The following is a 12,500-nucleotide window of genomic DNA, read 5'->3' on the forward strand; positions in this document are numbered from 1 at the left end:
ATGTGACTGTCTCTGTATGAAGGACTGGTTCACAGTGCTGGAGCACTACCACCGGCTAACTGCCACCGTCTCAGACCTCATCATGGGCAACTCCTACACCTTCAGGGTGTTTGCTGAGAACAAAGTGGGCATCAGTGAAGAGGCTGCTGACACCCCCGAAGTGGCCACCATCCAGAAGACAGGTGACCTTTAGGACCAATGACCTTTGAGCAGCTCAAATGTGTTTGACTGTCTTTTCTTTTCTTCTTCTTCTTCGTTTGTAAGATGAAAACTACTGGGATATTAATTTGATGGTCTTTCAGTGACATATACAGTATGTTTCCGTGCTAGAACGTCGTTTCGTGTTTTTCCTCTCTTGAATGTCGCCTGCATGCTGAAAGTACTTCCTCCAGCCAGTGTGATCTAGAGACCCTGTTCTCCCAATCCGTGTCTCAGGCATCGTCTACGCGGCCCCCGTCTACCAGGAGTACAACTTCAACGAGGCGCCCAAGTTCACCACGAACCTGACCGACCGCGCCACCACTATCGGATACAGCACCAAACTGCTCTGCTCCGTCCGCGGGTTCCCCAAGGTCAGCAGCTTCTTACTCTGCTAACACACACGCGCACACACACACACACACATGCACACACACACACACGCACACACACATATGTGTACACAGGGGTAACAAGTAGGCAACCGTGAAATTACACAAATCAAGATAAAAGGTTGGAGGTTGGGGGGGGGTTTGTTTGGATGTTGAAGAACGCACTCAATATAATTAGGATCACTAAATAGTTATAATTGTATAATTGTTAGCAAACTAAGCTTGTTCAGGGCTATTTCCTCTGAATGTTATGTTATAAGCATAATGTTCTCCCAACTATTTTCAGATTTCATTTTGAAATCTTACAATCTGCACTCACACAATCTCTAAAAAATGCCCTTGGTCTACTGTTACTGTTACCCAAAGCACCAGTCCCTGGTCCCTCAGCTTACACCCGAGTACAAGGGCCAATCTTTGCTAGTTTCTAGCACTCAAAATCTCCCTTTTTTTTTTCTTTTAATCACCACTGGGCACGCACACACACACACACACACACACACACACACACTTACTACCCTGGGTCAGCTGATTGGGTCATGTGACAGGATGTCCCTGACCCTCTAAGCCCCCTCCTGAGGTTGATGTATTCCACACCTGAACGTCCAGGATCACAATGGCCTTCACACCATGCCTCACCAATAGCCGCTGACATCTGCTGATTGGCTGGCATTTTAGCATGTGATTAGCTGGCATTTAAATGGTGACCTGCAAGTAATTTGTTTGGAGCACAAGCAAACTTAGCATAGCTGGGAGAGCCTCTGTTGATCCTTGTGAAGAAAGGAAGTGTGTCTCCTGGCACACTACTACGCTGCACTGGGTCTGTTGAGAGTTTGGATATGTTGTGATGAAGCTGAAATGACCATTTTCCTGCTATTCTTGAAACTTGTATGACCAATTATGTCATTTGTACTCATTTGTACATTGTTAGTTTAACATGGTGGCTCTCTTTGTCTCAGTAAACCATTTGAGTGTGTTGTGGACACCATTCCAAAATGAGGTCTTGATGTCGCTGTTGAACAGGGCAGGGCAGCTGGTATGTGTGGGTGAGGTTTCAGCATGTTGTTGACCACCACAGCTCTGGTTAAACATATCCTCCTTACAGTTGTCTGACTGACGCAGATGGTCGTTGGCGGAAATGGAGTTGATGATGCGACCTACCTAGTCGACCTTGGCTTCTCACCCAGTGAGAACAGAGGAGAGTGAGCAGGCTGTGGTGAGAACAGAGGGGAGTGAGCAGGCTGTGGTGAGAACAGAGGGGAGTGAGCAGGCTGTGGTGAGAACAGAGGGGAGTGAGCAGGCTGTGGTGAGAACAGAGGGGAGTGAGCAGGCTGTGGTGAGAACAGAGGGGAGTGAGCAGGCTGTGGTGAGAACAGAGGGGAGTGAGCAGGCTGTGGTGAGAACAGAGGGGAGTGAGCAGGCTGTGGTGAGAACAGAGGGGAGTGAGCAGGCTGTGCGTGTGTCCGGACAGAGGAGAGTGAGCAGGCTGTGGTGAGAACAGAGGAGAGTGAGCAGGCTGTGGTGAGAACAGAGGGGAGTGAGCAGGCTGTGGTGAGAACAGAGGGGAGTGAGCAGGCTGTGCGTGTGTCCGGACAGAGGAGAGTGAGCAGGCTGTGGTGAGAACAGAGGGGAGTGAGCAGGCTGTGGTGAGAACAGAGGAGAGTGAGCAGGCTGTGGTGAGAACAGAGGGGAGTGAGCAGGCTGTGCGTGTGTCCGGTCGGTGCAGCTGTGACATAGCACAGGTCAAGAGAGGCTAGGCTAGGGCTGCCCTCAGCCTGCCCAGTTGTCCCCTACAATGACACCAATTAGACCACGGACCCCCGATTCATCAGATTTTGTCCCAGGGTCCCCCATCGGATACGATTCTAGCTTTTAGATGGTTTATTACAGAAAGTGCATGAAACCCGTGACCAAAATAGTCCTACATTCTGTCATTGTTGTGTTACTTATAGCTGGTATTAGAGTGGAAATAAGTCCTCGGGATCCCCTGGAACTCCCTCGAGGACCCCTGGGGGTCCCCGGACCCCACTTTGAGAACCACTGCCCTAAGGGCACCACCAAGTTGACCTTGCAGAAACAACAACACAGTACAATTTGTCATCATTTTATCAGCATGTAAGACATTATTTCATAGATAAGTTACAAAAATAAGGAGGGAGCACCTTGAAGTTTTACAAGAATAGTATTTAATCCCGAAGTAGTATATTCGTGTACACAGCAGTGTTACAAACAGAAGATATCTTCATATATATATATATATCTTCTGTTTGTAACACTGCTGTGTACACGAATATACTACTTCGGGATTAAATACTATTCTTGTAAAACTTCAAGGAGCTCCCTTCTTATTTTTGTTTACTACTTTGCCTGCTGAGCTGCCTTGGTCCACAATTCTGTGTTCCCCTGTAGATGAGTTACAGCCATAGACTGCAGGTCTGTTTTGCCTTCAGTACCCCCTTTCCCTGATTTATGAATCCAAGTACCCCCTTTCCCTGATTTATGAATCCAAGTACCCCCTTTACCCGACTACATTTTGCTTCTTAAACTGCCAGAGAAAACTACAGCATATATGATGCGCTGAATGAATGATAACCCACCTTTTGAAGAATACAACATTACAAAATAAGAAATGGAGTGAAAGAGTTGCAATTAGTGCCTCCTGAGCACATTCATTTGAACAATTCATTTCCATTGCCCTCTTTCTCTCAAGTACCCCCCTGTAGTACCGCCACATACCCCTAGGGGTATGTGTACCCCAGTTTGGGGACCACTGAGCCAGATCATCGCTGAAAAAGTATCTCTAGAAAAGAGTGGGAACCCTGCTACTGAACAGGGTGCTAGATCAGCATGTTTTAAGGGACAGCTGAGGCAGGACTAGCAACCTGTGTGTGTGTGTGTGTGTGTGTGTGTGTGTGTGTGTGTGTGTGTGTGTGTGTGTGTGTGTGTGTGTGTGTGTGTGTGTGTGTGTGTGTGTGTGTGCGGTAACTGGACTTACCACATCTAAATGAGTCATTTATGCTCAGCAACGCAGCAGTACCAACTGTGTGAAAACCTAACCCACTTACTAATCATGTGTGTGTTTGTGTGTGTCTGTGTGTGTTTGAGCTACTGTATGCGAGTGTTTGCAACGTGCTTCTATTGTGCTACACACACTGTCTCTTCCTCGGCTCAGAGTCCATAGCCTATTACCAAGAACTACTTATAGACCGTTTCAGCTTGACAACATATTATAAACATTCAGAATCAGAATCAGAATCAGAAAGACTTTAATGATCCCCGGGGGGGAAATTGGGACAAGTTACAGTTGCTCTCACTCAGGCATGAAATATCCACATAACACACATAGCATAACACAGTATCACACAGTATCTCCCTAAACGTAAACAGTCAATACAATGCAGTAAAATGCAATAGAGTAAACCAAATTGACCGTAGCCTTACTTCCTGGTCCAGTATTTGCTGCACACACAGTGACCGACAGGAAATAAACTTGAGTCCAAACTGTTGCCTAGCAAAAGTAGTAATAGTAACAGTAATACTAATAATAAGTCAAGTCAAGTGAAGTTTATTTGTATAGCACATTTCATACACAGAGGCAATTCAAAGTGCTTCACATAAAATGGTTGACAGGAAAAGAAAAGAAAAGAAGAGAATAAAATGGACATTTAAAAGCATCACAACAAAACTTTAAAAAAAGAGTATAAAAAGTGCATTAAGCAACAGGCGCAGCAGTTGCAGAAAGAGCTAAAAACTTATAGAGGACTCATTGGGGTTGCATAGTAGCTGTCAGCAGTTAAAAGCGACGGTAAACATAAAAGTCTTTAGTCTATTTTTAAAAGTAAGTAAGGTTGGGACAGATCTGAGGTCTTCAGGCAATTTGTTCCAGCTAGCAGAAGCATAGTGGGTAAATGCAGCCTTCCCATGATTTGATTTGATCCTAGGGACAGTTAATAAGCTGGACCCTGTTGACCTAAGAGTTCTAGACGGTTCGTAGCGTGGGAGCAATTCAGCTATGTATTTTGGGCCTAGGCCATTAAGTGATTTATAGACTAATAACAGTATTTTAAAATCTATTCTATGACACACTGGCAACCAGTGTAAGGACTTAAGAACTGGAGTGATATGATCAGCTTTCTTAGGCCCCTATCTTTGCATCGGCGTAGTTTCTAGGCCGAGCGCTTGGCGCAGTGGGCGTGGACCAGCGCACTTGATATCTTGGTGTTGGCGCTACACGCAGCCTAAAGCATTACAACCACGCCTTTTAAGCGTAAAATTATGCACCGTCATGCTCATTGGATAAGTGCAATAAACGAATCGCACGCTTGCCTTTTAAGCTCCAATTCCAGTGGTCCAGCAAAACCAGACAAAAGCCAAGCGCTCTGCCCACCCCCCCTCCCTTCATCCAGTCTGTCTGTCTCCATATATAGGCTATTATTCCATATTATTATGCTTCTCAAACCAATCTAACTGCAGTTTAAATACTGCAAGCATGTAAATACGCTACACTATAGCAAGATCAAAGTGAAAAGAATGTTCTAAAGGCATCAGCTAGAAAAATATAGCCTATCCCTATATGATGAGATTAATAGATTGGTGAAAGTTTGTCCAGAAAGATATCGTTTTCTCTCCCCTGCTAGGATGGTAGGATATGCACATAAATATAGCCTACATTATGTAAAGTCATTGCATAAATGTGTTTTTATTGTAAAACTAAAATGTGAAGTAGAGCCAATTTATTGGAGCGGACATCACAGTAGGACATGACAGAAGCGCGTTACGCTGTCACTTATCTAAATCACGTTAAATCGACAAGGGACATATATAGGCCCAGGATGACATATAGGTTTCACATAGGGTGGTGTTTTCATTTCGATGTTTTATAAATCGACCTTTATATCTATTTCGGCTCATTTGGTTGCTATTTAGTAGCGAAATGGAGAAGCCCATTGCATGCTGGGACATTCACAGGCAGTGAACTTACAACTGCTTTTTCCTATGGGAAGTGTGTTGTGTCTGTCTGAGCGAGGGAGTCAGAGAGAGACAGTCGTATTGTGCCTGTCAGACTGAGGAGAGAGGGAGAGAGTGACACAGAGAAGGGTGCCAGAGGGGAGCGCTCCGCGCAACTGGCGCACTGAATAGGCCTGGTTTTCAAAAGCGCTAAGCGCTAAATTTACGCCAGGTGGGAAGATATCATTAGGCCGATATTTAAGGCCGACACGCCCATTCTCGCCCATTCTGGGACTGCGCCACGCCCATTCGGCCTAAAGCGCATTTGGCAGCGTAAAGCCATATTGATATCTTCCCGAGGCAGGCGCAAGGCACATTTTTTTGCGTTTAAGGCCCATTTTAGCGCCAAAGGCCTGTGGGAGAATAGGGCCCTGTGTCTTCGTTAGAACTCTAGCAGCAGCATTCTGAATGAGTTGAAGTTGTTTAAGTTCTTTTTTGGAGAGACCAGAAAAAAGGCTATTGCAGTAGTCTAACCTACTATAAATGAAGGCGTGAATTAGTTTTTCTAGATCCTGTCTGGACATGTATCCCCTAATTCTTGCTATATTTTTAACACATTCACTGCCAGCCGTTTTTTCAATACTGTAGGTAGGTTCTGCCAAGGTTTTTTTTTGAGGATTCTGGCTCATCTTTCAAGAGCCGAGGATTCTTTTCTGCTAAGATTTTGTGAACACAAATGATCTCAAAAGAACTGATAGAATGTGTGCTTTCTCTGTCTAAAAGAGTTAGTTTGTAGAGTTAGTAGTTATGTAGGCATTAGCAGTAGAATACAGCATGGTTTCAGCGTCTGAAAATTTATTCTGAGATAAATGGCTTTTTGTGAAATTCGATAGAACAGTCACTTTAACCATTTATTTTTGGCGTAAGACGTCAGACATCTAAACAATAGTTTTGAACAGTAATTTCCTCCATAGCAGCAGGAAACCCCCCCTCTCATTCAAACTCCTCCCTCCGTGGGTGTGTCTCTAGTGGCTTTGCAGCGTTTGTCACAAGCGAGGCTCTGCCGGTCTGTGCTGCCTGCCTGGCTGCTGGCGGCTGCTCTTTGGGCGAGTCTGCATGAGTCGTTTCGGTTGCAGCTCAGCTGGAATGAAGCTGCGTGCGATTGTGGGCTTTCTGCGGGTGTTTCAAAGTGTGTTGCACGCATAATCTATTATGCAAATTTGCAATCCCCCACCGTCAGCTCCCAGCGCGATAATGCGCGAAAGCAAAAGCGTTTTCGCCAATCCCTTTTACAGTATGAGAGAATGGTTTCCTCGCGCGTTCCCCTGCAGTTTTGGCTCTGCTTTTTCTAGTGTGGAGAGCACTGTCGCCACTTAGTGGGTCGGTGGAATGGGTTGTACACGTTCGGTGGCTCCAATATTTTTATAGGAGACGTGGGGGGCGTTGATCCACGTCCCACCGTCAAAAAAAAAAAAAAATTTTTTAAGACAAGATATCTCGTCATTGGCAGTCAACCGTTGGATTTTTTAAGACGAGATATCTCGTCAATGGCAGTGAACGTGTTAAGATGATAAAAAGCTGATTTTCTAATTGACTTAATGTGGGAGTTAAAGTTGAGATCGGAATCAATAATAACTCCAAGATTTTTGACTTGATCCTTAGGCTTCAGGGATAGAGACTCAAGGCGTACAGTGATTTTAAGCCTTTGTTCTTTGGGGCCAAAGACGATCACCTCTGTTTTGTCTTTGTTTAGCTGTAGGAAATTCTGGCACATCCAGTTATTTATTGGATCAATGCACTGGCACAATGATTCTATGGGGGCATAGTCAGCTGAGGAAAGAGTTATATACAACTGAGTGTCGTCTGCATAGTTATGATAGGCTACTTTGTTTTTTTTGCATAATTAGGCCTAGAGGGAGCATATAAAGGTTGAAGAGAACGGGCCCTATAATGGATCCTTGAGGCACCCCACAAGTCATCCTAGTTAGGTCAGATGTGTAATTGCCAATGGAGACGAAGTACTTCCTGTCTTGAAGATAGGACTTGAACCACTGGAGGACCGTACCCGATAGCCCAACCCAGTTTTCCAGTCTGTCCAATAAAATTGAGTGGTCAACAGTGTCAAATGCAGCGCTAAGATCCAGTAGCAGTAGAATCGAATTTTTGCCTGAGTCTGTGTTCATTCTGATGTCATTTATGACTTTAGTAAGCGCGGTTTCTGTGCTGTGATGGGGGCGAAAGCCTGATTGGAGTTTATCTAGGAGATCGTTTGAGGTTAGGAATCTATTGAGTTGTAGGTAAACAACCTTTTCAATTATTTTGGCTATAAAGGGGAGATTAGATATTGGTCTGTAGTTACTGATTACCGATGCATCAAGGCTACGCTTTTTTAGTAGGGGTTTAATAACTGCAGTTTTCAGGGACTCAGGAAAAGTGCCAGTCAAAAGGGAGCTAGTAACTATTTGCAATAGGTCCGACGACAGACAGTTATAAACGCTTTAAAAAAAGCTTGTTGGAAGGGTATCGAGACAACACAAAGATGATTTAAGGCCTTGCACAGTTTCCTCTAAGATGTCGTGGTCGATAACGCTGAACGCTGAACTAATAAGTAGTAGTAATAGTAACAGTAATACTAATTATAAGTAGTAATACTAACAGTAATAATTATAAGTAGTAATAGTAACAGTAATACTAATTATAAGTAGTAGTAATAGTAACGGGGTAGAGCTGAGAGGGAGAAGGGAAAGAGAGTAGATAATGCAGGAAGAGGAATAACAGACAGAGATAAGGAAGAACAGTCTGTTGTCCCTAAATGGCTGAGTGGAGATGTTTGCTTTATCACAGATTGAAGGTACTATTTTTGCCACCCGTCCAGACCGCAGCTCTCCTATCAATATGGCTCACTGGCTATCAGTGAAAGAGCCACAGGGTGCTAGGAGACAGGAAGAGAGTAGTCTCTTAAAACAGACTGTCTTATCTACATCCGGCAGATGCAGCTATATACAGTCTGTACTTCGTGGGGGAGAATCATGCACCAAACGGAAGAGGAAGTTGAAAGGCGGGACTTCCGCTCATTCGTCCAATCAGAATTTAACATTAGCTAACTAGCTGTATACTGCTGTAGCTATCGTTAGCTAACGCTGATTAGTAAGACGAACGATAAGCTCAGTAACGTTAGCAACTTACCTCATCACTTTCGTTTAACTCTGGAATAAGTGCACGTCTTGCACGAGGTTCCTCCAAGCCGCGGATACATCGTTTACGTCTATCAGGGTCTTATTTCACCGGTTTCGTCGGCGTAGCTTCCATGGTAATTCTAAAGCACTGCTAGCATTAGCAACCTGCATCGGTTTAAGTTTCCGGGGGGAACATATTTTTCGTGGACACGCGTGTCGTGATTGGTCAGATTCCGTCGAACTTCCTTCCGGTCTGAAGGTTTTTTTCACTACTTCCTTGTGCATGTTCTGGGGGTCTAACGTACAGACGGTATGGCGAGAGCATTTGAAAATTGCGGAAGCCAACTCGTCTGTTCTAAGAGACTAGGAAGAGAGGGTTAGGAGACAGGAAGAGAGGATTAGGAGACAGGTAGAGAGGGTTAGGAGACAGGAAGAGAGGGTTAGGAGACAGGAAGAGAGGATTAGGAGACAGGAAGAGAGGGTTAGGAGACAGGAAGAGAGGATTAGGAGACAGGAAGAGAGGGTTAGGAGACAGGAAGAGAGGATTAGGAGACAGGAAGAGAGGGTTAGGAGACAGGAAGAGAGGGTTAGGAGACAGGAAGAGAGGATTAGGAGACAGGAAGAGAGGGTTAGGAGACAGGAAGAGAGGGTTAGGAGACAGGAAGAGAGGGTTAGGAGACAGGAAGAGAGGGTTAGGAGACAGGAAGAGAGGATTAGGAGACAGGAAGAGAGGGTTAGGAGACAGGAAGAGAGGATTAGGAGACAGGGAGAGAGGATGGACACCACACAAGTGATGGAGGAGGTTAAAATACATAATAGCAGGAGAGCAGAGCTATTATAATGACAGTGTGATAGCATGGTGACAACGAGGGAGCTCGCTCGTTTTTCCAGCTGAGAAGAAGCACATTCTTCCTCTGTGATGGATTTGAAACACATAAACACACTTACAATATTTCACATTTTGATCTTGAATTAATGCCAAGCTAGCGAGAAACATGCATCATTTGTGACACTAATGTAGGGCTACAGCTAACGATGATTTGTATCATCGATTAATCTGGTGAATCAATTAGTCGTTTGCTCTATAAATTAAAATGTCAGAAAATGGTGAAAAATGTTGTAATCAGTGTTTCCCAAAGCCCAAGAGGATGTCCTCAAATGTCTTGTTTTGTCCACAACCCAAAGATATTCTGTTTACTGTCACAGAGGAATAAAGAAACCAGAAAAGATTCACATTTAAGAAGCTCGAATCAGATAATTTAGACTTTTTTTCTTAAAAAATTAGTCAAAACGATCAATCGATTATCAAAATAGTTGTTAATGAATTAACAATGAATTAACTGTCGATTATTCGTTGCAGCTCTACACTAATGCTTTGTGTCGATCCAATGTAACGAGGAATCAACTGCGTATTAAATGGTGACAGACGTTCACGCCACTGCTTCCTCCCTCTTTCCTTCTTTGCCTTCTCAGCCTAAGGTGCAGTGGTTGAAGAACCAGCTGCCCATCGGTGAAGATGCCAAGTACCGTCAGATGTGCAACCAGGGCGTGTGCTCCCTGGAGATCCGTAAGCCATGCCAATGGGACGGTGGTGTCTACACCTGCAAGGCCAAGAATGCCGAGGGAGAGGCGATCGTCTCCTGCAAGCTGGAGGTCAAACGTAGGTGTCTGACAAATGGCAGAAAAAATACAGACTCGGAGATGTGATTTTTGGTCCATATCGCCCAGCCCTACACAGGAGATATATGACAGACACAATTATCTGTAAATATTGTCCAAAACGATAAGCAAAGAGTTACACACGAGCTCTTTTATCAAAATGTTGTAGGGAGTTCTAATACAGTACCTGTTATTGGTACAACACATGATGCTAATTTCCATGATGCAGAATTGAAATGTGAAAACTGTAAAAGCAGACAATAGTGACAACATGTAAATCACTGAACTGAACTGAACTGAACTGAACTGAACTGAACTGAACTTTCCTCCTCTTGGTCCCAACAGAGATTCAGCTTTCTGAAGCTGACAAGGAGAAGGAGGAGCAGGAGGAGAAGGCCCAATAAACCTACACCTATACACCCAGAGGTAAGGAACAAACAGAAAGAGACAGAACCATAGTCAAAAATGAGTCAAAACGATCAATCCATTATCAAAATAGTTGTTAATGAATTAACAATTAATTAACTGTCGATACAGGTCACACTTGAAAATGAGACCTCGGTCTCAACGTGTCTACATTTATATGCCGCTTTCCTAGTCTATCGCCACTCAAAACGCTTTACAACACATTCACACAGCGATGGCAGCTGCAACCATGCAAGGTGCCAGCCAGCTGGTCGTGGAGCAGTTAGGGGGTTCAGTGTCTTGCTCAAGGGCATTTCTACACGCTGCCGGGAAGAGTAAGCCTCGAACCCGGAGCCTTCTGATTGGCCAGACGACAGCTCTACCTCCTGAGCTACTGCCGCCCCCCGCTCAGATCCTATCTAACTGTACATCACAGTTACACCAAGCCGCTCAGATCCTATCTAACTGTACAGTCACAGTCACACCAAGCCGCTCAGATCCTATCTAACTGTACAGTCACAGTCACACCAAGCCGCTCAGATCCTATCTAACTGTACATCACAGTCACACCAAGGCCAAAGAAACGCCGCTAATTATTCACTTGAGTTGAACATTTCAATCTCCAGCAAACAAACGGGCGATGAGGTGAAGATCGCATCATTTGCACCGGTGTGAACGCACAGTGAGAGTGTAAACCAGTGTATTATGCCACTTGTGGGAGCCTAGTTTATCTCTATATTTTTCTCCATCTCCCTAGAAAGTAAAATATCCTTTACTCACCTCTCCCATGGATCTATTATATAGATCCATATAGATTATATATATATAATATTATATTATACTATATTATACTGTTATATTATATTATATTATATTATATTATATATAATTACTCACTTCTCCTCTTGAATCATGGGGACACTCAAGAGGAGAGCTGATTAAAGCATATCATTAAACACTGTAGTGTGTGCTGGCCCCTGGGGGCCCGGGGCCAGCACACACTACAGTGTGTGTTGGCCCCTGGGGGCCCGGGGTGTGTGTGTTGGCCGGCCATCAATTTGCAAAGTACTCAAGCTCATAGCATCACATTAGAGCCAATAAGAGCAAATGTCCCCCTCACTCTTACCCCTCTACCCCCCCCCCCCCCCCTCCCCTTTGGATCCTGTTCCAGTCTCACCCCCCCTCACCCTCACCCTCGCTCCCTCCACCTTCCCCTCTTCTCTTACTCGTGGCATGGCCCGCTTTTGGATGCAACCATGTGGCAAAGCATAAAGTCAGTCAAACAGCAAAACCAAATAGCTACATGATGGGTTTTTTCCCAGCTTTGATGTTTCTTTTCTTTTTTTTTTCTCTTTTTTTCAATTTTTGTTAGAACATACGAACAAGACAAACAGGCTCAGACACGGGGGGGGGAGGGGGGGGGGGGAATACATACATCATTGACATTCATAATTACAACTTGGTGATATCAGCCGCACAAAGTGCTTATGTGCTTGTAAAAGACAATGCGCATGAGATCCCACGCAAGGGGTCCACGAGACACCACCCCCCTAACCTCAGTCACTTATCATTCTTAACCTCGTCAAAGTCGCCAAAAACGGCTCCCAGACAGTTGAGAACCTTTTGAGCGAGCTGGTTCTCAGGGACCTGAGTCTCTCCATCAGCCACATTTGAAAAGAAGGTGAAGAGGAGGACTTCCATTCCTTCAGAATAAGCAACAGTTGTC

At 44.6% G+C, this 12,500-nt stretch overlaps 1 protein-coding gene across 1 annotated transcript in view; it reads left to right on the forward strand.

The window, feature by feature from the left end:
- Positions 1-12,500, forward strand: part of LOC310780782 (myosin-binding protein H-like) — a gene marked incomplete at its 5' end in the record, with an annotated part of 37,093 nt that overhangs the window by 20,795 nt on the left and 3,798 nt on the right. The window contains 4 exons of the mRNA XM_083641286.1: positions 23-182; positions 436-572; positions 10,184-10,370; positions 10,715-10,795. Coding sequence (XP_083497412.1) covers positions 23-182; positions 436-572; positions 10,184-10,370; positions 10,715-10,773 — 543 coding nt within the window. The 3' untranslated portion in view covers positions 10,774-10,795. The remainder of the gene's footprint in view (positions 1-22; positions 183-435; positions 573-10,183; positions 10,371-10,714; positions 10,796-12,500) is intronic.

Source organism: Poromitra crassiceps, assembly GCF_964638095.1.
Source record: "Poromitra crassiceps genome assembly, chromosome: 8".
NCBI lineage: Eukaryota > Metazoa > Chordata > Actinopteri > Beryciformes > Melamphaidae > Poromitra > Poromitra crassiceps.